The 20,925-nt window shown below is 46.1% G+C and overlaps 1 protein-coding gene across 3 annotated transcripts in view; it reads right to left on the bottom strand.

Moving 5' to 3' along the window:
- IL15RA (interleukin 15 receptor subunit alpha) overlaps positions 1-20,925 on the bottom strand; it is a 75,452-nt gene that overhangs the window by 20,130 nt on the left and 34,397 nt on the right. For 2 of the 3 annotated variants that reach the window (XM_074976063.1, XM_074976069.1), the window contains exons 2-4: positions 10,353-10,547; positions 9,300-9,386; positions 7,767-8,168 (exon numbers count right to left, since the gene is read on the bottom strand). In XM_074976063.1, coding sequence (XP_074832164.1) covers positions 7,767-8,168; positions 9,300-9,386; positions 10,353-10,547 — 684 coding nt within the window. The remainder of the gene's footprint in view (positions 1-7,766; positions 8,169-9,299; positions 9,387-10,352; positions 10,548-20,925) is intronic. The other variant, XM_074976077.1, reaches the window with a different exon arrangement.

The following is a 20,925-nucleotide window of genomic DNA, read 5'->3' as shown; positions in this document are numbered from 1 at the left end:
GTTTCCTCCTTGGCAAGTTAACTGTGATGCCCATTTAGTAGAAGCACAGTTATGTCCCTGACATCCTGGATCACTCCTCCTTTCCTTTTGTGGCTGTATCAATCCCAACGAGGAAGAAGAGGATGGAACGGAGCTGTCTGCGCACAGAAGTTGCATCCGTTTAGTTAACCTGGTGCATTTGTCGGCGATGGTACTCTTATTGTGGACTGAGTGGGTAATTTCATTTTAGCATAATTCAATTTTCCTTTTGACAGGTTGAACTAATTGAAATAAAGCATTCTTAGGCTGAAATAAGAATCATCTACACTTGCATTGGTTTGACTAGTGTTATTTCTATTGTGGCAGTGACAAGAATCCCTGGTAGAGCTCATTGTGCTATAAAAACACAGACCAAACAATGATCTCCACTCCAGCAAGTTTCCAATTTAAATATGAGGCCAGGGCAGTAGGAAACATGAGATGGTAGGTTTCAGGATCCTGACAAAAGGAAGAAAGGTGAGCAGTAAAATACAGACCCTTGATTTCAAAAGAGCAGACTTCGACTACCTGAGAGAACTGATGGGCAGGATCCTTTGGGAAACGAAGATGAAGGGGAAAAGAGTGTAAGAGAACGGGCAATATTTTAAAGGTGTCTTACTGAAGGCATAGGAACAAACCATCCCGCTGCATACTAAGAAATGCAAATATGGTAGGCAACCAGCTTGGCTTAACACGGAAATCCTTGGTCCGTTTAAACTCAAAAAGGATGCATATAAGAAATGGAAACGTGGACAGTTGACTAAGGAGGAGCATAAACATATGGCTGGACAATGCCAGGCAGTAATCAGGAAAGTGAAAGCAACATTGGAACTGCAGCTGGCAAGGGATTTGAAGGGTAACAAGAAGGGCTTCCACAAGCATGTTAACAATAAGAGGGTAATCAGTGAAGGGATGGGGCTGCACGAAAGAGGTAACTTAGTGACAGATGATGCAAGAACAGCTGAAGTACTCAATGCTTTTTTTGCCTCAGTCTTCATGGACAAGGACAGCTCCTACACCACGGTGTTAGACAATGCAGTATGGGAAGGTGGAGGGCAGCCATTGGTGGAGAAAGGACGAGTTAAGAGGTACCTAGAAAAATGAGATGTACACAGATCCATGGGTCTGGATTTACTACACCCAAGGGTACTGAGGGAATTGGCAGATGTCATTGCTGAGCCTTTGACCATTATTTTTGAAGACTCTTGGAGATTGGAAGAGATCCCGAATGACTGTAAAAGGGCAAATGAGTGCCTGTCTTTAAAAAAGGGAAAAAGGACAATCCAGGGAACTATAGACTGGTCAGCCTTACCTCAATCCCTGGGAAAATAATGGAGGGGATCCTCAAGGAATCCATTTCGGAGTACTTGGAAGAGGGAAAGTGATCAAGGGTAGTCAACATGGATTCACCAAGGGCAAGTTGTGCCTGACCAATCTGATTAACTTCTATGACAAGGTAACAGGCTCTGTAGACATGGGAAAGCCAGTGGATGGGATATACTTTGATTTCAGCAAAGCTTCTGGTGCAGTCTCCCATAACATTCTTTCCCATAAGTTGAGGAAGTATGGTTTAGATACGTGGACTTTAAGATGGACAGAAAGCTGGCTTGATGGTCAGGCCCAAAGGGTTGTGGTCAATAGCTCAATATCTGGATGGCAGTTGGTTTCAAGCAGAGTGCGCCAAGGCTCGGTTCTGGGGCCAGTGTTGTTCAACATCTTTATTAATGACCTGGATGGCACCCTCAGCAAGTCTGCAGATGACAATAAGCTAGGGAGAGAGGTAGATACACTGGAGGGTAGAAGTAGGATCCAGAGTGACCTGGATAAATTGGAGGATTGGGCCAAAATAAATCTGATGCGGTTCAACAAGGAGAAGTGTAGAGTCCTGCACTTGGGATGGATGAATCCTGAGCATTGTTATAGGCTGGGGACTGACTGGTTAAGCAGCAGTACAGCGGAAAGGGACGTAGGGGTTATGGTGGATGAAAGGCTGGATATGAGTAAACAGTGTGCCCTTGGAGCCAAGAAGGCTAATGGCATATTAGAGTGCATTAGGAAGAGCATTTCAAGCAGATCTAGAGAAGTGGTTGTTCCCCTCTATTTGGCACTGGTGAGGGCACATCTGGAATACTGTGTCCAGTTTTGGGCCCCCCAATATAAAAGAGATGTGGATATGCTGGAGCAGGTTCAGTGGAGGGCAACAAAAATGATTAAGGGGTTGGAGCACAAGACCTATGAGGAGAGGCTGAGGGATTTCAGCTTCTTTAGTTTACAGAAGAGAAGACTGAGGGGTGATTTAATAGCAGCCTTCAACTTCCTGAAGGGGAGCTCTAAAGTGGATGGACAGAAACTGCTCTCAGTGGTGTTAGATGGCAGCACAAGGAGCAATGGTCTAAAGTTACAGAAGGAGAGGAGTAGGTTAGATATTGGGAAAAACTACTTCACCAGGAGGGTGGTGAAGCATTGGAACGTGTTGCCTACAGAGGTGGTGGAACCTCCATCCCTAGAGGTTTTTAAATCCCAGCTTGACAAGGTCTTGGCTGGGATGATTTAGGATTGATCCTGCTTGAAGCAGGGGGCTGGACTCAATGATCTCCTGAGGTACATTCCAGCCCTATGATTCTATGAAACAATGAGACAATACTGGTCAGAACGCCAGGTAGAGGGTTTCAACCAATTTAGTTAAGCTGGTACAACTTTGTGTGTGGACATTTACATTGATTTTAATACAGGCTTGCTTCATTTTCAGATTGTAACTGTAAAGGCTTGTTTCAATGCCAACTGGAAGCAAAGTAATTTAAGTGGTATTAATTCAAACTTCAGCTATTTCACTGCAAATCTTTGTGTGGACCCATTATTTCAAATGAAGAGTACAGGTTGAACCTTACTAATCTGTCACCCTCGGTACATTACTAGGTTCGACGGGGGCAGGGGAGCAAAGCCTGCAGGTAAGTGGACAGCATGGATACCTGGGAGATGAACTTGAAATGGGAGGGAGTATGGGCTACACTGGGAGAGTAAAAAGAGGGCCCGGGCAAAACTGGGAGGCAAGACCAAATCAATGTCTGAGATGCCTATATACAAATGCAAGAAGTATGGGAAATAAACAAGAAGAACTAGAAGTACTAATAAATGAATATGACTATGATATCGTTGGCATCACAGAAACTTGGTGGGATACTACTCATGATTGGAATGTTGGTATTGAAGGGTACAGCCTGCTTAGGAAGGACAGACAGGGAAAGAAGGGAGGAGGTGTTGCCTTGTATATTAAAAATGTACACACCTGGACAGAGGTGGAGATGGACGTAGGAGATGGACGGGTTGCAAGTCTCTGAGTTAGACTCAGAGGAGTTAAAAACAAGGATGAGGTCCTACTAGGAGTCTACTACAGGCCCCCTAGCCAGGTGGAAGAGGTGGATGAGGCTTTCTTTAAACAGCTAACAAAATCATCCAGGGCCCAGAATTTGGTGGTGATGGGGGACTTCAACTATCCAGGTATACGTTGGGAAACTAATACAGCAGGGGACAGACTGTCCAATAAATTCTTGGATTGCATTGCAGACAACTTTTTATTCCAAAAGGTTGAAAAAGCTACCGGGGGGAAGCTGTTCTAGATTTAATTTTAACAAATAGGGAGGAAATTATTGAGAATTTGAAAGTGGAAGGATGCTTGGGTGAAAGTGATCATGAAATCATAGAGTTCACAATTCTAAGGAAGGGTAGAAGGGAAAACAATACAATAGAGATAATGGATTTCAGGAAGGCAGATTTTGGTAAACTCAGAGAGCTGGTAGGTAAGGTCCCATGGGAAGCTAAACTGAGGGGAGAAACGGCTGAGGAGAGTTGGCAGTTTTTCAAAGGGACATTATTAAGGGCCCAAAAGCAAGCTATCCCACTGTGTAGGAAAGATAGAAAACATGGCAAAAGACTGCCTTGGCTTAACCAGGAGATCTTGCATGATCTCAAACTAAAAAAGGAATCGTATAAGAAATGGAAACTAGGACAAATTACAAAGGATGAGTATAGGCAAACAACACGAGCATGCAGGAGCAAGATTAGAAAGGCTAAGGCACAAAATGAGCTCAAGCTAGCTACAAGCATAAAGGGAAACAAGAAGGCTTTTTACAAATACATTGGTAACAAGAGGAAGACCAAGGAGAGGGTAGGGCCATTGGTCAGTGATGAGGGAGAAACAGTAACAGGGAATTTGGAAATGGCAGAGATGTTTAATGATTTCTTTGTTTCGGTCTTCACTGAGAAATCTGAAGGAATGCCTGACATAGAGAATGCTAGTAAAAAAGGGGTAGGTTTAGAAGTTGAAATACGAAAAGAACAAATTAAAATTTACTTAGAAAAATGAGATGTCTGCAAATCACCAGGGCCTGATGAAATGCATCCTAGAATCCTCAAGGAGCTGATAGAAGAGGTATCTGAGCCTTTAGCAATCATTTTTGGAAAATCATGGGAGACGGGAGAGATTCCAGAAGACTGGAAAAGGGCAAATACAGTACCCATTTATAAAAAGGGGAACAAGAATAACCCGGGAAACTACAGGCCAGTCAGCTTAACTTCTGTGCCAGGAAAGATAATGGAGCAGGTCATTAAAGAAATCATCTGCAAGCAATTGGAAGGTGGTAAGGTGATAGGGAACAGCCAGCATGGTTTTGTGAAAAACAGATCATGTCAAACCAATCTAATAGCTTTCTTTGATAGAATAACGAGCCTTGTGGATAAGGGAGAAGCGGTGGATGTGATATACCTAGACTTCAGTAAAGCATTTGACACGGTCTCACATAATATACTTATCAATAAACTACTCAAATACAACTTAGATGGGGCTACTATAAGGTGGGTGAACAACTGGCTGGATAACCCTACCCAGAGAGTAGTTATTAATGGCTTTCAATCCTGCTGGAAAAGCATAACTAGTGGGGTTCCGCAGGGGTCTGTTTTAGGACCAGTTCTGTTCAATATCTTCATTAACGATTTAGATATTGACATAGAAAGTACACTTACTAAGTTTGCAGATGATACCAAGCTGGGAGGGGTTGCAACTTCTTTGGAGGATAGGGTCATAATTCAAAATGATCTGGATAAACTGGAGAAATGGGCTGAGGTAAACAGGATGAAGTTTAATGAGGACAAATGCAAAGTGCTCCACTTAGGAAGGAACAATCAGTGTCACACATACAGAATGGGAAAGGACTGCCTAGGAATGAGTACAGCAGAAAGGGATCTAGGGGTTATAGCGGACCACAAGTTAAATATGAGTCAACAGTGTGATGCTGTTGCAAAAAAAGCAAACATGATTCTAGGATGCATTAACAGGTGTGTTGTGAACAAGACACGAGAAGTCGTTCTCCCGCTCTACTCTGCGCTGGTTAGACCTCAGCTGGAGTATTGTGTCCAGTTCCGGGCACCGCAGTTCAGGAAGGATGTGGAGAAATTGGAGAAGGTCCAGAGGAGAGCAACGAGAATGATCAGAGGTCTGGAGAACATGACCTATTAGGAAAGGCTGAGAGAATTGGGCTTGTTTAGTTTGGAAAAGAGAAGATTGAGGGGGGACATGATAGCAGTTTTCAGGTATCTAAAAGGGTGTCATAAGGCAGAGGGAGGGAACTTGTTCTTCCTTGCCTCTGAGGATAGAACAAGAGGCAATAGACTTAAACTGCAGCAGGGGAGGTTCAGGTTGGACATTAGGAAAAAGTTCCTAACTGTCAGGGTGATCAAACACTGGAACGAATTGCCAAGGGAGGTGGTAGAGTCTCCATCACTGGAGATATTTAAGAAGAGGTTAGATAGACGGCTTTCAGGGATGGTCTAGAAAGTGCTTGGTCCTGCCATGAGGGCAGGGGGCTGGACTCGATGGCCTCTTGAGGTCCCTTCCAGTCCTACTCTTCTATGATTCTATGATTCTATGATTACCCGTACTGGATGAGAGAATTTGCTGGACCACTGGAGGTCAATATTGTCTACTAGCATTAGCAACATTTCCACTGCTTACTGGGCTCCTGGAAGATATTTAGGGGCATTTACAGCTAAATAACAGCACAGAACTCTGAAAGCCATGACTGGTGGCTGGAAGGAAACATTCAAGAAAGATGTGGAGAAATTGGAGAAGGTCCAAAGAAGAGTAACAATAATGATTAAAGTTCTAAAGAACATGAGCTACGAGGAAAGACTGAAAGAAATGGTCTTGTTTAGTTAAGAAAAGAGAAGATTTAGAGGGGTCATGATAGCAGTTTTCAAGTACCTAAAAGAGGGTTACAAGGAACAGGGAGAAAAATTGTTCTGCTTGGCCACTGAGGCTAGAACAAGAAGCAATGGGCTTAAACTGCAGCAAGGGAGGTTTGGATTGAACATTAGGAAAAACTTCCTAACTGTCAGGATGGTTGAACTCTGGGGCTGGGTCTACATGGTGCTCCCCCCAAGTGCTGCTGCCGGCAGAGTTATGCAAAATGAGCTTCTCGGGGTTACAAATAGCATGCTGTTTGCATACGCCTGAAGCTCATTCCCATAGCCCCGCAAGAGGTCGGTGTCAGCAGAAAGGGGTGCTGGCACTGCAGAGGCCTTGTGGAAGTGCCTCTGCCGGCTAACCTCACCTCTGTCACCTTGTGCCTCAGATGTCTGGGGTATAAGGGACTGGTGACAGAAGGAGGTTTAGCCAGCAGAGGTACATCCACAAGCCCTCCGCAGAGCCGAAACCTGCTTCTGTCAATGCCGAACTCTTATGGGGCTATGGTAATGAGCTTTGGGTGTATGCAAATAGCACACCATTTGCAATCCCGAGAAGCTCATTTTGCATAGCTCTGCCAGCAGCGGCGCTGGGTGGGGAGCGCCGTGTAGACATTGCCTAGAATAAATTGCCTAAGGAAGGTTGTGGACTCTCCATTGCTGGAGGTATTTAAGAGCAGGTTAGACAGATATCTATCAGGGATGGTCTAGACAATGCTCGATCCTGCTGCAAGGGCAGGAAACTGTATCTGATGACCTCTCGAGGTCCCTTCTAGTTCTGGTGTTCTATGATTCTATGGTAAGTGGTCATCCAGCTAACTAAAATCATGTCAGATTATGGGTGTTGCCAGAGGAGAGAGTTCCAGATTGGAGACGTTCAGCCTGTATATATTTAATTGTAAAGTAAGTTGATATTTTCATTGAATTTAATTTATTGGAATAGAATTCTTTTATGTACTTTAATAATAGGTGCTGGCTACATTGATATAAATCAGATTTAAGATGAGTTAATCATCATAGAATCATAGAATGCTAGGACTGGAAGGGACCTTGTGAGTTCCAAGGGTCCACACTGCGGTTTGAATCAGTTTAACCAAATTGTTTTTTAAATTGATTTAAGTTACATCAGTGCAACTCATCTCACTAGAAGGGTGAAGCTCTGGAATAGGTTACCGAGGGCAGTAGTAGAATCTCCTTCTCTAGAGGTTTTTAAGGCCAGCCTTGACAAAGCCCTGGCTGGGATAATTTAGTTGGGATTGGTCCTGCTTTGAGCAGGGGTTGGACTTGATAACCTCCTGAGGTCTCTTCCAAACCTATGATTCTGTGTGTAGACAAAACCTGGGTTAACCTGGAGCTGCATGTGGACAAAACCGCAGATGCATTTAGTCCCCATGAATATTCTGACGTACTAGGTGACACTGAAATGGTTGAGCAAGGTGCCTAATGGGCAGAGTCACTAGTGGGTTCGTTTTGCTCACGTGTTAGAAAACTAGGGTTGGTCGGTGACTAACCTTTAGTGTTATGGGTCCCTGCTGTGGGAAGCTCTGTTGAGTTTCCTGTGGTCACATTGGCTGGCACTGCTGTTGACCCATCTCCTTCTGTTGCAACTGTTTCCAACAATGGCTTCTCAGTCCACAGCTGGGAGGTGTGTGTGTCCTGGCCGGCTGTGGTGTGCTGTTGTGCTGTGCCTTCCGTGCTCTCGCTAGCAGGTGCCTCTGATGACCTGATCTCAGCTGGGGTGGTAGCAAGAGTTCCCCAGGAAGGCTTGTCAGTCCTGAGCTGTGAGCTGGGGCCTGCTAGTGGTGAGGTGGTCTCCCTTTCATAGGCCGGTGTGGAGGCCGTGACTCGGACTGTGGAAATCTCTGAAGTGACTCTGGTTACTGGTTGTTTAGATGGTGTAAAAGCCTTTGATTCTAGCAAGTGATTAAATACATTCTTAGGCACATTTAAAAGACAAACCAACTTTTGTTTTTGTGCTAGTTATTTCTATCCCCATTTGGGCAGGCCTATAAGCAGATGCCAAACTTTGCAATCAGTGGGATTGCTCACCTACTTAAAGTGAAGTGCGTGCTTAAGAAGCTTTCCGAATTGAAACCTTAAACAGGAAACATGTCAACCTCTCTTTCCCAGATTAACTCTTCCTTGGGTAGATATCTCATTTGAGCACTCCTGTCACTGGGTTACGAAGTGGAGAGGTTTAACGACAAGCAAATATTATTCTATATTATATTAAACTATATATTAAAAACCCTTTTTAAAAGTTTCTTTTATATTGTTGTTTTAATACATGCCAGCACAGGAGCTCCAAGTCAAGGCCAGGCCCATTGTGCTCAGTGTTGTATAAACACAGAACAAACAAGACAGTCCCTACCTTGAAAAGTTACAATCTGACTTAATATGCGGCACTGCAAAGGGATGTGGTGAACAGCAGAGAAAGGCGGAAGAAGGTGAAATAATAAGAGATCAGAGTCAGGCACAGTGGCCAGATTTTTCAAAGGTGGGTGATTAAAATAGCCACTAAACCCCATATTATTTATCCACTGAGAAAAATGACCTGGTCATTAAGTCCACAGGAGCAGTGGTTGCTCAGTGCTTTGGAGAATCAGGCCACTCCATTGAAAGATTTAGGTGCCTAACTTCAAACACCTGCCTGCAGCAACAATGGATTAGGTATGGTGGTGGAGTCTCCATCCCTAGAGCTTTTTAAGTCCTGGCTGGACAAAGTCTTGGCTGGGATGATTTAATTGGGGTTGGCCCTGCTTTGGGCAGGGGGCCAGATAAAATGACCCCTTGAGGTCTCTTCCAACTCTAGGACTCCACGATTTTATGTTTGAGGTATCACTGGAGCCAATCAAGGACAGAAAGGGAAGAGGAAGAGCGTACAGCATCCTCAGTAGGGAGAAATCATCATGACCTGGCTGATTCCACTGGTCCCACACCAACACACAGCCTCTAAGGATCAGATCTAATGTAGCACCTGAATTTCAATCTCCCCACCCCAAACCACCCCAAAAAGATGGCTCTTTGTAGTAAAGAGTGCTTACCCTCGCTGACAGGACTGGTCGGCTCTGTCCTAGATGCTGATGTTGTCTGTCTGGGGCTGGAAGTTGAAGGAGGTAGAGAAGGGTCTCCTGGTGAAAAAAAGATACCATGATAAAGTTTCAGCAAAAAACACAACGAGGCCAGGGGCACCTTAAACACTAACCAACTTATCAGGGCATAAGCTTTCCTGAGCTACAGCTCACTTCCTCAGATGCTTGTCATGGAAGAAAGGCAGGGATAGAGAGATGGGAGGGTAATACCAGTGCTAATTAAATTACTGTGGACATGGCTCACCTCCAACAATGATGAGAAGGGGAGAGTATCTGTCGCGGAAAATACTTGTCACAAGAGACATTCCATGTCTCTATTCAGAACACTTCTGACGGTGTCAAAGAGGTGTGTAAATTCCAGCTCAGCAGTTTCACGCTGCAGTCTGTTTTTTGAGGATTTCTGCGTAAGAATGGCAACTTGCAAGTCGGTAACTGTGTGTCCAAGGATATTAAAGTGCTGCCCCGCTGGGTTTTGCATATTACCATTCCTGTGACCTGATTTTTATCCATTTATTATTTTACATAGCAACAGCCCGGTTGGGTCAACGCACATGGCAGAGCGGCACTGATGATGCATGATGGTATGTATCACATGAGTAGATGTGCAGGTGTGATGATAGGTTTACCACTGGCTATTGGCCAGGATGCGTAGGAATGGTGTCCCTACTCTCTGTCAGAAGCTGGGAATGAGCGACCGGGAAGGGACCACCTGTTCTGTTCACTCCCTCTGGAACACCTGCCCTTGGCCACTGTCAGAAGACAGGAGACTGGGCTAGATGGACCTTTGGTCTTACCCAGTGTGGCCGTTCTTATGTTCTGACAAAAACCTAGCCATGGGCTAATTGTCTGGGTGGCATCTGAATCCCTCCAGAGCGGCCGCACAATCACACAGGAAACAGTAGCAGTTGCCCATTTTGTCCTCCTTCCCCTCAGGTCAGCACGCCTGGGTACACCACTGAGCCCAGCTGCACCATACCACACTGTTACTAATTGTTAGTTACTTACTAATACATGTTATATTTGGCTCTGTCCAACGGAGCATCTTGGTGGCATTGTCCCTTTCACACACAATGAGGCTGGACGTCCCAGCTTTCCTTTTGTAACCCTCTTTGCATTTGTACCGCAGTCTGGCGTTCAAAAAATTATTATTGTCCACCTTAATCTCAGCATTGCTGACCTCCTTTGGCATGCTGCATCTCTCTGAAATGAAAGAAATATAAGCAAAGAGGAAAAATATATCTCACACTCAAGTTCACATCATGGTATTGTAAAGATTGCCGGTTAACCTGAAACATGACTTTGGCTAGTTCTGTGTGTGTGTGTGTGTGTTCCTTGAGGCCTTCTACTCCCTGCAGTATATCTGACCCTGCCTTTAGGTTTGCCCTGTTCCAAACTTTACCATGCTAGAGGTTGGTCTGAGAACTTGCTAAGAGCCTGAAGCACGCTCTAGGGGTCAGAACACAACTATGGCACTTCCGAGTTCTCATCCTTGCTCAGCCAGTTGCCATGACAACTCAGATGTGTCCTTCAAAACCGCTGCCTCAGTCTCTCCATCTGTAAAGAAGCACTGTTGATACTTTCCCTCCAACTCAGAGTAACTGGGAGAAATAGCGAATGGCAATTTAATGCTTTGAAGCCAATCAGGACCAAGGCAACAATGGACCAGTCCACTCCTATTCAGATAAGAACTTACACATGCTCTTAACTTTAAGCACATGCTCATGTCACAGAATCACAGAATACTAGAATTGGAAGGAACCTCAAGAGGTCATCAAGTCCAGCCCCCTACCCTCATGGCAGGACCAAGCACCATCTAGATCATCCCTGTTAGACATTTATCCAGCCTGTTCTTAAACATCTCCGATGATGAAGATTTTACAACCACGCTACACAATTTATTCCAGTACTTAACCAACCTGACAGGAATTTTTCCTGATGTCCAACCTAAAGCTCCCTGGCTGCAATTTAAGCCCATTGCACCTTGTCCTACCTTCAGAGGCCAAGAAGAATAATTCTCCCTCCTCCCTGTAACACCCTTTTAGGTACTTGAAAGCTGCTTTCATATCCACTCTCAGCCTTCCCTTTTCCAAACTAAACAAACCCAGTTCTTTCAGTCATCTCTCACAGGTGATGTTTTCTAGACTTTTAATCTTTTTATTTGCTTTTTTCTGCACCCTCTCCAATTTCTCCACATCTTCCCTAAAATGTGTTGCCCAGAACTGGAGACAGTCCTCCAGCTGAGGTCTAATCAGTGTACACTGGAAAAATTACTTTTCATGTCCTGCTCACAACACTCCTATTAATATGTCCCAGAATCATGTTTGCTTCTTTTGCAACAGCGTCACACTGTTGACTCAGACTCAGCTTGTGCTCCACTATGACCCTTAGATCTCTTTCTGCTGTGCTCCTTCCTGGGGAGTCACTATCCATTTTAATGTGTGAAACAGACCGTTTTGTATGTGTGTCCATTGACTTTACTGCATTAAAGCATGTGCTCTGCTTCATACTGGATGCTTCATAGAACAGGGATGGACTTAAGCACATACTTCAATACATTTAAGCACATTTAAGCTTTTGATACAGTCTCCCAGAACATTCTGGCCCATAAGTTAAGGAAGTATGGATTGGATACATGGACTACAAGATGGGTAGAAAGCTGGCTTGACAGTTGGGCCCAACGGATAGTGGTCAATGGCTCAATATCTGGATGGTAGAGGGTAGAGTTGGAGGGTAGAAGTAGGATCCAGAGTGACCTGGATAAATTGGGGGACTGGGCCAAAAGAAATCTGATGCAGTTCAACAAGGAGAAGTGTAGAGTCCTGCACTTGGGGTGGAGGAATCCCAAGTATTGTAATAGGCTGGGGACCAACTGGTACAGTGGAAAGGGATCTACGGGTTATGGTGGATGAAAGGCTGGATATGGGTATACAGTGTGCCCTTGTAGCCAAAAAGGCTAATAGAATATTTGGGTGCATTAGGAGGAGCATTTTGGGCAGATCTAGAGAAGTAGTTGTTCCCCTCTATTCAACACTGGTGAGGCCACATCTGGAGTATTGCGTCCTGTTTTGGGCCCCCCAGTATAAAAAGGATGTGGATGTGCTGGAGCAGGTTCAGCAGAGGACAAAAAAAATTGATTAAGGGGCTGGAGCACAAGACCTATGAGGAGAGGCCGAGGGATTTGGGCTTATTTAGTTTGCAGAAGAGGAGACTGCGGGGTGATTTAATAGCAGCCTTCAGCTTCCTGAAGGGGAGCTCTGTAGAGGATGGAGAGAAACTGTTCTCAGTGGTGACAAGTGGCAGAACAAGGAGCAATGGGCTGAAGTTACAGAAGAAGAGGAGTAGGTTGGATATTAGGAAAAACTACTTCACCAGGCGGGTGGTGAAGCACTGGAATGCGTTGCCTAGAGATAGTGGAATGTCCATCCCTAGAGGTTTTTAAGTCCTGGCTTGAGAAAGTCCTAGCTGGGATGACTTAGTTGGGTTGATTCCTGGCATTGGGTGGGGGAGGTATTTATGAAAGGGTAGAATGTTTGCTTTGGCATTATTTGCTAAATGGCTACAATAGTGTTTCTCATCCCACATGTGTGTCAGGACCAGTTTTCCCTCTAAGTTCTCCCATCCATGCATGGAATAAATTTTGTTCTGTGCACCAAGGCCTGTGCAGATGTGACCACCTATAGAAACACTCTGAGATTCAGCTGGGCAGCATTTATATCTCTCCCAAGTGCCGCCCAAGCGCACGGCTTACAGGGAAGACAAGCCCACTTAACACCAATTGACACACTGGGGGCAGAACCACAGCAGAGAAGGAGGGTAGGTTATTGGGCCCCCACTTGGTAATAAAGTAGTCCTGGGAGTGAAACCCACTTGCCATGGAACTTTCTCTGTCACTCCCAAGGCAAGGTGGGATTGCACCTGCAATGAGAATGGTCCCTGAAGAGGGACCAGGAGGAGGTTGGTAGCGAGGGAGTGTACAGAACTGGATAGAATATCGCACTCCCACCATACTCAAGATCTCACCGTCTGAGGTAATTTGGGACCCAGCACAGAACTGGGACAAATGGTTCACAAAAGGTGGGAAAGGATCTGGGGTAGTGTCTGGTGCTTTGCTCTCAGGCGCATCCTCGAAAGTGAAGCTTTGGCCAGGGGCAGCTGTTGGGATGAGAGGATGAGGAGTGAGCAGGGTCCCAGCTATTAATATATCTGCCCCTTTGACATCCATTGTTCTGCCTGGGAGGGCCAAAGAAAATCTTGAGGGTGGCTACGCTTTATCCTGCTAATGCTGACAGGCTGGCATAGGGATACCCACAGACTTCAGCGTAATCTGAGAGTCCTTGAGACAATGGAGAGGCGAATCTGTCTTCTTGTCAGAGACTTTGTCCCCTTGAAAGGCAGGTCTCGTATGATGCACTGCACCTCTGCTGGGAGGCCAGACACCTACAGCCATGAGGTGCGGTGCAGAGCAGCAGCTACGGTCATAGTTCAGGTGGCCAAGTTCACAGAGTTGTGCTGGTCTGGTGACCATGCAGCCTTCCTACAGAATCACCCCGTTTCCCTGCCTGGCATCTGAGAGAAGGAGCTCCTGGAACTTAGAGAGGAGTTCCAGGAGTGGAAGGTGTATGGGCGGAGGACTGTCTGTTGTATCAAGAGCAGCAGCTGGAGGCCCCCAGTCAAATAATCCTTTATTTAATGGGAAGAAGGATCCATTTGAAGATGGGGTTTACTTTCGAAAGAGCAGCATCTACACTGGCTTTCCTCTTTCGAAAGAAGCTCTGTCGAAATTAGAATATGCAAAGGCAGCGCTGAATATGCAAATTTACACCTCATTTGCATTATCAATTTACCTCATTTGCATGCCTCTTTTGAAAGAGGAATGCGAGTGTAGACACACCCTATGTGTCACAGCAACCCCCACGGTGGAGGCTGGCTGATCTTCACTCCCTTGGGTGCCAGCAAATGCCCTTCTAGCTGGAAGGTTCTGAGAATCACCCAGTGCCCTAAGATCAGAGTTGGGCATTTCCAGCTCTAAGGGATATGTATCTCCATGTATTGTATTAAGCCCTGGCTACCATGCACCACACTGATCCAATCTGGAGGTGGCTGATTGTGGCAACTGCCTCATCTGAAGAGAGAAAACATGCGCTTTGGGCCATGCACACACAGGGGAGACATCACCTAGGTTTCAGTTGCACGTTAGACCTCTAGGTGAGCTCAGAATCTGATAATACATCCAAACTGTAAGCCAGTGTTGGAAAGAGACAAGGTGACTGAGGCAACCGTTCTCATTAGACCTGCTCCTGTGGGTGAAAGAGACCAGCTTTTGCACCTGCTCGGAGCTCATGCCCACCTGAAGAGCTCTGGGTAAGTCGAAAGCTTGTCTTTCTCCATCTTGGCAGGCTCAGCTGTGTAAGCCATTGTAAACTACACTGAGTAATCCATTACATTGCACCAGTAGAGAGCAGGCAGTCATCAACACATCTGAACACCACCAGGGTTCCCTCTCATTCTTTCCATCTGGAGCAGAATAAATTTTGTTATTGTGCACCAAAGCACGTGGATATGTGAACCACCAATAGAAACACAGGCTGGCGGCTGGCGGCACTCTGCTAATCAGCTGGGAGGTACTTGAATCTCTCCTGGGCAGCGGGCCAAGCACTCAGCTTACAGGAAACGCTACACCGTTCCTTCTGTCCCCAGGCTAACTCCGGACACACACTGAGCAGGCTTAGAAGGCAAAGATAGGAGGGTGTGTGTGTGTGTGTGTGTGTGTGTGTGTGTGTGTGTGTGTGTGTGTGTGTGTGTGTAAATCATTTCTCAGTCTTGCCAAGGAGTGACACAAACAGCCCTCTGTAGTGTTGCAACACGCTGGACTTCCCTCTCTCATTTCACAGAATTCTGTGGCAATTTTTTAAATGCCCAAACCAACCAATGAGTTATTTCCAAACCCGGTTCACACTGCTGAGTGGCAGCTCTGTAATTATGTGCCCCATTGTTTACAAAATCCTGGCATGGCACAGACTGGAAACGAATAGTTAAGGTTCATAAAGTTTTGCCTACATAATAAAATACACACAGACTTGAACCTGCAGCTCGTGGAGGGGAAGGTAAAAGCCCAGTCTGTCACCCCTGACAGAGAGGGGCTTACCGAGGCCACTTCGGCCCACAGCCAAAGTCCAAGGGGAAGCTTTGCCAGAGTAGCTTGTGCTCTTCTCCTGCTCCATCACACTGTCAGCCCAGTACTCTCCCTGCACAGTGATGGAAGAGAATGGGTTGTTTTTGGCAGCATGGGAGATTTTCCCCTAGGTAAGCAGAATCCCCGACTCTCCACTCCGGCAGCCTTACGTGCTGCTGGGAACTGCTGGGAACTGAACCAAGGCTGAAGACCTGGCCCTGTTCCTCTCAGCACATGCTTAGCTCACTGCAATAAATGCAATCTTATCTCTAACTGCAGCTGCTGCGATATCTTTAAAACGTACCATTTAAATGGGAACAAAGAGGAAGCCGTGCTAGTCTATACACTATCAAAACAAAAAGCAGTTAAGCAGAACTTTAATGACTAGCAAAATAGTTTATTAGGTGAGCTTTCTTGGGACAGAGGCACTTCTTCAGGCCATAGCCAGACCAGAACAGGCTCAATATTTAAGGGATATTTAAGATTTTTTAATATTTAATATTTAAGATATTTAAAATATTTAAAACTTTAAAGAGTCTCAATATTACGACTCTGTGTCTTAAATATTGAGTCTGTTCTGGTCTGGCTATGGTCTGAAGAAGTGGGTCTGTCCCACGAAAGCTCACCTAATAAAGTATTTTGCTAGTCTTTAAAGTGCTACTTGACTGCTTTTTGTTTTCATTTAAATGGGGGTTTCTTAGAAGTATTTTCAACTTTGCTTTAATTCTTGTCAACTTGCTTTCAACCTCCAGGTATTTTAAAGAGGAGGGCTCTTCTCTGAAATGGATCAGAGGGGGAGCCATGTTCTTCTGTATCCACAAAACCAACGAGAAGTCCTGTGGCACCTTAAAGATGAACAGATTTTTAGGAGCATAAACTTTTGTGGGTCTTTGCCCACAAAAGCCGATGCTCCAAAAAATCTGTTCATCTATAAGGTGCCACGGGACTTCTTGTTGTTTATTCTCTGATATAGTTCTCAATCAACAGTATTTTTAACGTGCTTATACTTTAACTGCTATTTGCTGAGAATAGTGTGAATTTAAGGCCCAGCTTCAAAAGGAGCTGTTATAGAAAGATTCTGAGAATAGGATAGATGCAGAAGGTCACCAATGAGGAGTTATAGAGGAAGATACAGCCGAAAGAGAACCTGCTGCAGAAGGTTATAAAACGGAAGCTACAACTACCTGGGCATATTTGCAGAATGAACGACGAACGAAAAATCAAGACCCTGGTATTCGTCACAATGGAGGGTTCGAATAGGAGAGGCCGACCCCACAGAGAATGGATAGATGAGGTAGTAGATTTGTGTGGAGCTAGTCTACAGAAACTAAGCCACTCTGCACTGGGCAGGGAAAGATGGAAAGAAATAGTGAGAGAGGCACCAGACACCAACGGGCGCTGAGCCCACGGTTATTGATGATGATGATGATTGACAAAGCCCGGTTGGGATGATTTCGTTAGGGTTGGTCCTGCTTTGGGCAGGAGGCTGGACCCAATAACCTCAATGACCTCCTGGGGATTCTTCCAGCCCTAGGATTCAATGAACTTCTACAACCTTAATGTTACACCTCTCTTGTAGGAACAGTGTGTCCTTACAGGGGGAAAACAGTTAGCCTTTCCGTAACTGCTGTCCTTTGAGATTAGTTGCACCTCCCCAATCCCATGTGGAGGTGTTCAGGCCCAAAGTACAGCTGCCGAAATTTTTCCCTTCATCGTATCGATTGAGTCAGCTCCAGCGCCCTTTGGAGTCACACATGCAAAATGCTCTTAAAAAAGGGCTTGCTGGCTCCAGCCCCTGCACGAAAACACCCAAGCAGCCCACTAGCACCTTAAAGACTACTAATTTTATTGATTAGGTGATGAGCTTGTGTGGGTAAGACCCACTTCTTCAGATTTGAAGCAAAAATAAGAATTCAAGGTCTATATAGTTGGAAGGTCAAAGCAGAGAGAGAAAAAGGAAGGAAAAAAGAGGGAAGGAGTAAATTAAGTGGGCTGGGGGCCATTCCTACGAGTATGAAAGGTGCGGAAATTGCCCTTGTAATGAGTAAAATAACTGAGATCTCCATTAAGCCCCAGGTTAAATGTGTCAAACTTGCAAATGAATTCAAACTCGGATGTCTCCCTTTGTAATCTGATGGTAAAATCCTTTTGTAACAGAATGGCCGCTTGAAGGTCCATCTCCCACTCCTCTTCAGCTACTGCTTGTCAACCGCCTCCGCAAGGAAGGACGGAGAGTTTGTTTTGCAGTGGACATGAGCAGCACATCTCAAAGGATGACAGTTACAGAAAGGTTAGCAACCATTTTTCTTCTTGAAGTGCTTGCATGTGTCCATTCAGTGATTCCCCAGCAGCTGCACAGGAGGTGGGTTTAGAAATCAAGGACAGGCTGACTGCAACGTCAAAGTTGGTGTCGACTCTAGCCTGCTGCACAGTGACAGAGTGCTGTAAATATGGGATCCACCTGCCAAGCTGCTGCCCTGCAGATCGGTACTTGTGCGAGGGAACACAATGAGTTGATTCTCTGTGCAGGAATGGGGAGATCCTCCATTTTTCCTGCTATCAGAAAATGTGGAGGTGCGGAATGGTTTGGTCCATTGTATGCAAAAAACCAGGCTAGGACAAACATCCCACAGGTGGAGTCACGTTGTTTAAGGAAGTACAGCAGCAGAAAGACTGCCTGGTCTTCGGAAGGCGCATTGCAGCTCGTCTTCATCCATCATCAACAACAACCGTGGGCTCAGCACCTGTTGGTGTCTGATGCTTCCCTCACTACTTCCTCCCATCTTTCTCTGTCCAGGGCGGAGTGGCTTAGTTTCTGTTGATTAGCTCCGCACCAATCTACTACACCATCTACCCATTCTCTGTGGGGTCTGCCTCTCCTACTCAAGCCGTCCATTATGCTGAATACCAGGGTGCTGACTTTTCGGTTGTCTTTCATTCTCCAGATATGCCCAAATAGCTGTAACTTACTCTGCATAACCTTCTGCAGTAGGTTCTCTTTTAGCTGTATCTTCCCATATAATTCCTCGTCACTGACCTTCTGCATCTATCTTATTCTTAAGATCCTTCTATAACCTCATGGTCAGGTGCCTGCAATTCCTGTACTGGGTCTGGACCCTCTCACACCTGCCACAGGAGCAACCTCCAAGCAGAGAATGCACCAGGCAGTTTGTGGTGCCGTCCACTCCTGAGGCTTTTGCAGAGGCCGGGGCCTTCTAACCTTGTTAGTATCTGGTTCCCATAGGGTCAAGACTCAGTATCATTTGAGGGATCACCGTTCTTCTCAGAGCAAAGAGACACTAGGCTGCACAGCCACAAGGTCTGCAGGGCAGCCTTGAAATCCCTGAGACTGGAGACAACTCATGTGGGAGTGACACAAAGGTACAGATTTACTGCAGTAAATGTGGGGCTTGAAACCCAGCGGCCAAGACATGTCCAGGTACCAGGGAAGAGGTCAGCCCTACTATCTACATGGGGCTATGTCTACACTAACAAGGAAGGTTGACCCACTCAGGGGTCACAGTCGACCCCTGTACCCCTCTCAAGATGCAAGGAGTATGGGAGTTCAAGGGGAGAAGCTCTCCTGTCGACCTTCTTCAGTAGAGACAGCCAAGTCAGCTGAGCGCGGATACGTCGACTCTAGCTACGCAACTATCGCAGCCAGAATTGCACATCTGGAGTCGACTCACTTTGCCTCGTGTAGACATAGCCCAAGCTGTCTCACAGACCTAAAAGCTACTAAAAAACTCAGTGACCTACTACTGAAGAACAAGAACTTGCTACACTCCAGTTGGAGAAACCCACTGAGAGAAGGATTGCCTAAGGCAAACAATGACTGGTTCCAGCCACTGCCACTAGGCTGAAGGGAGCGGGGGGGTCGGCAGAACTCTTTACACCAGTGCTATGAGTGTACGACACCAAAGAGCATTGGTACCAATCCAATAGAAATCCCTACTGGAAAAAAATTCCAGCAGCTGTGCTCAGGGTGCGTGCACACCTACATTGGAATGGACATGTGCAAGGCCTTGAAGGAGAATTCCTTGTTTCTTCCATGAGTACTCACCTTGCAGGGCAGGAAATCATTCGTGGGCTAGAGAACAACAAGAAGTCTTGTGGCACCTTATAGACTAACAGATATTTTAGAGCATAAGCTTTGGTGGGCAAAGACCCACTTTGTCAGATGCATAAGGTACCACTGACTTCTCGTGGGCTAGCGTATTTTATGTGTGCTTTGATAGGAATAAAGACATGGATGGCCATGTTTTATCAATATGTTTCATTAATGGAAATCTAAATTTTCACATTTCTTTGCTCCAAGTTGGTTGGTGTTTGTACTATGAGATTACTCGTGACATACCAGCATTCGTTTGGGGCGAGGGTTAGAGATGTGTTGTGATGACATACGCTGAGTTGAGGAGCAGAGGAGACTGAACAGTGGGCAGACGGCAACCTCATATGGGAAAGGCTTGGTCCAGTTGGAGACGGAGTGCAGCAGGGAGGCTGGCAGAACTGCTAGGCACCTGGGTAAAGTGTGGGCGGGGTCTCGGGCTGACAGGGCGGGGCCTCAGGCAGAAGGGATGGGCCTCCCATTGCCAGCTCTTGAACACAGCCCAGAGCATGCTGTCTGGGGCTCCGGCAGTGATTCCAAGGGCGTGGGGCTCCAGCCATCGCCATGGCTGCAGTAGCAGCAGCCGGGAGTCCCAGCCCCCTTTGAATCACCAAGCCCTGGGGCAAAGTGGGGCAAGATCAGAAATGCCTAATGGGACAGGTAGATGACTATCACTCAGTGTCTTCCCAGAGATTCTGTATGGTGGTGTGACTTGTACATTTGTTTGTGCCTTTGAGCACACTAGCTGATCTAATATAACTAGGTCCTAACCCCGTCAGCAGAACTAGCATGCTGGAAGGGGGCCTGAAAAGAGAAGTTACTCACCGTAGTAACAAGGGTTCTTCGAGATGTGTCCCTGTGGGTGCTCCACAATAGGTGTCGAGCTCGCCCCAGCGCTGCAGATCGGAAACTTTCCAGCAGTTTCTCCCGGACCGCGCATGCGCCGGCGCGCGCCGCTCCCTTGCGCGCCCCCAGCCACATATGCGATCCGGTCCCCGCCAGTTCCTTGACCAACCGCCTCGGGTGCTCCTGAAAAACACTAAACAGAGATCTGAAGCGGGGAGGATGGGTGGGTGGTGGAGCACCCACGGGGACACATCTCGAAGAACCATCGTTACTACGGTGAGTAACTTCTCTTTCTTCTACGAGTATCCCCATGGGTGCTCCACAATAAGTGACTACCCAGCAGTAACCCAAGTAAGGAGGTGGGTAATCAGTTTATGTGCAGCTTGCCCCTGAAAGGACTGCTGTCGACAGATGGGTATCTTCTTCGAGTACCCGGTGCAGAGCATAATGCT

Source organism: Carettochelys insculpta, chromosome 1 (genome assembly GCF_033958435.1).
Source record: "Carettochelys insculpta isolate YL-2023 chromosome 1, ASM3395843v1, whole genome shotgun sequence".
Lineage (NCBI taxonomy): Eukaryota > Metazoa > Chordata > Testudines > Carettochelyidae > Carettochelys > Carettochelys insculpta.
This window is presented reverse-complemented; position numbering and strand designations above follow the sequence as displayed.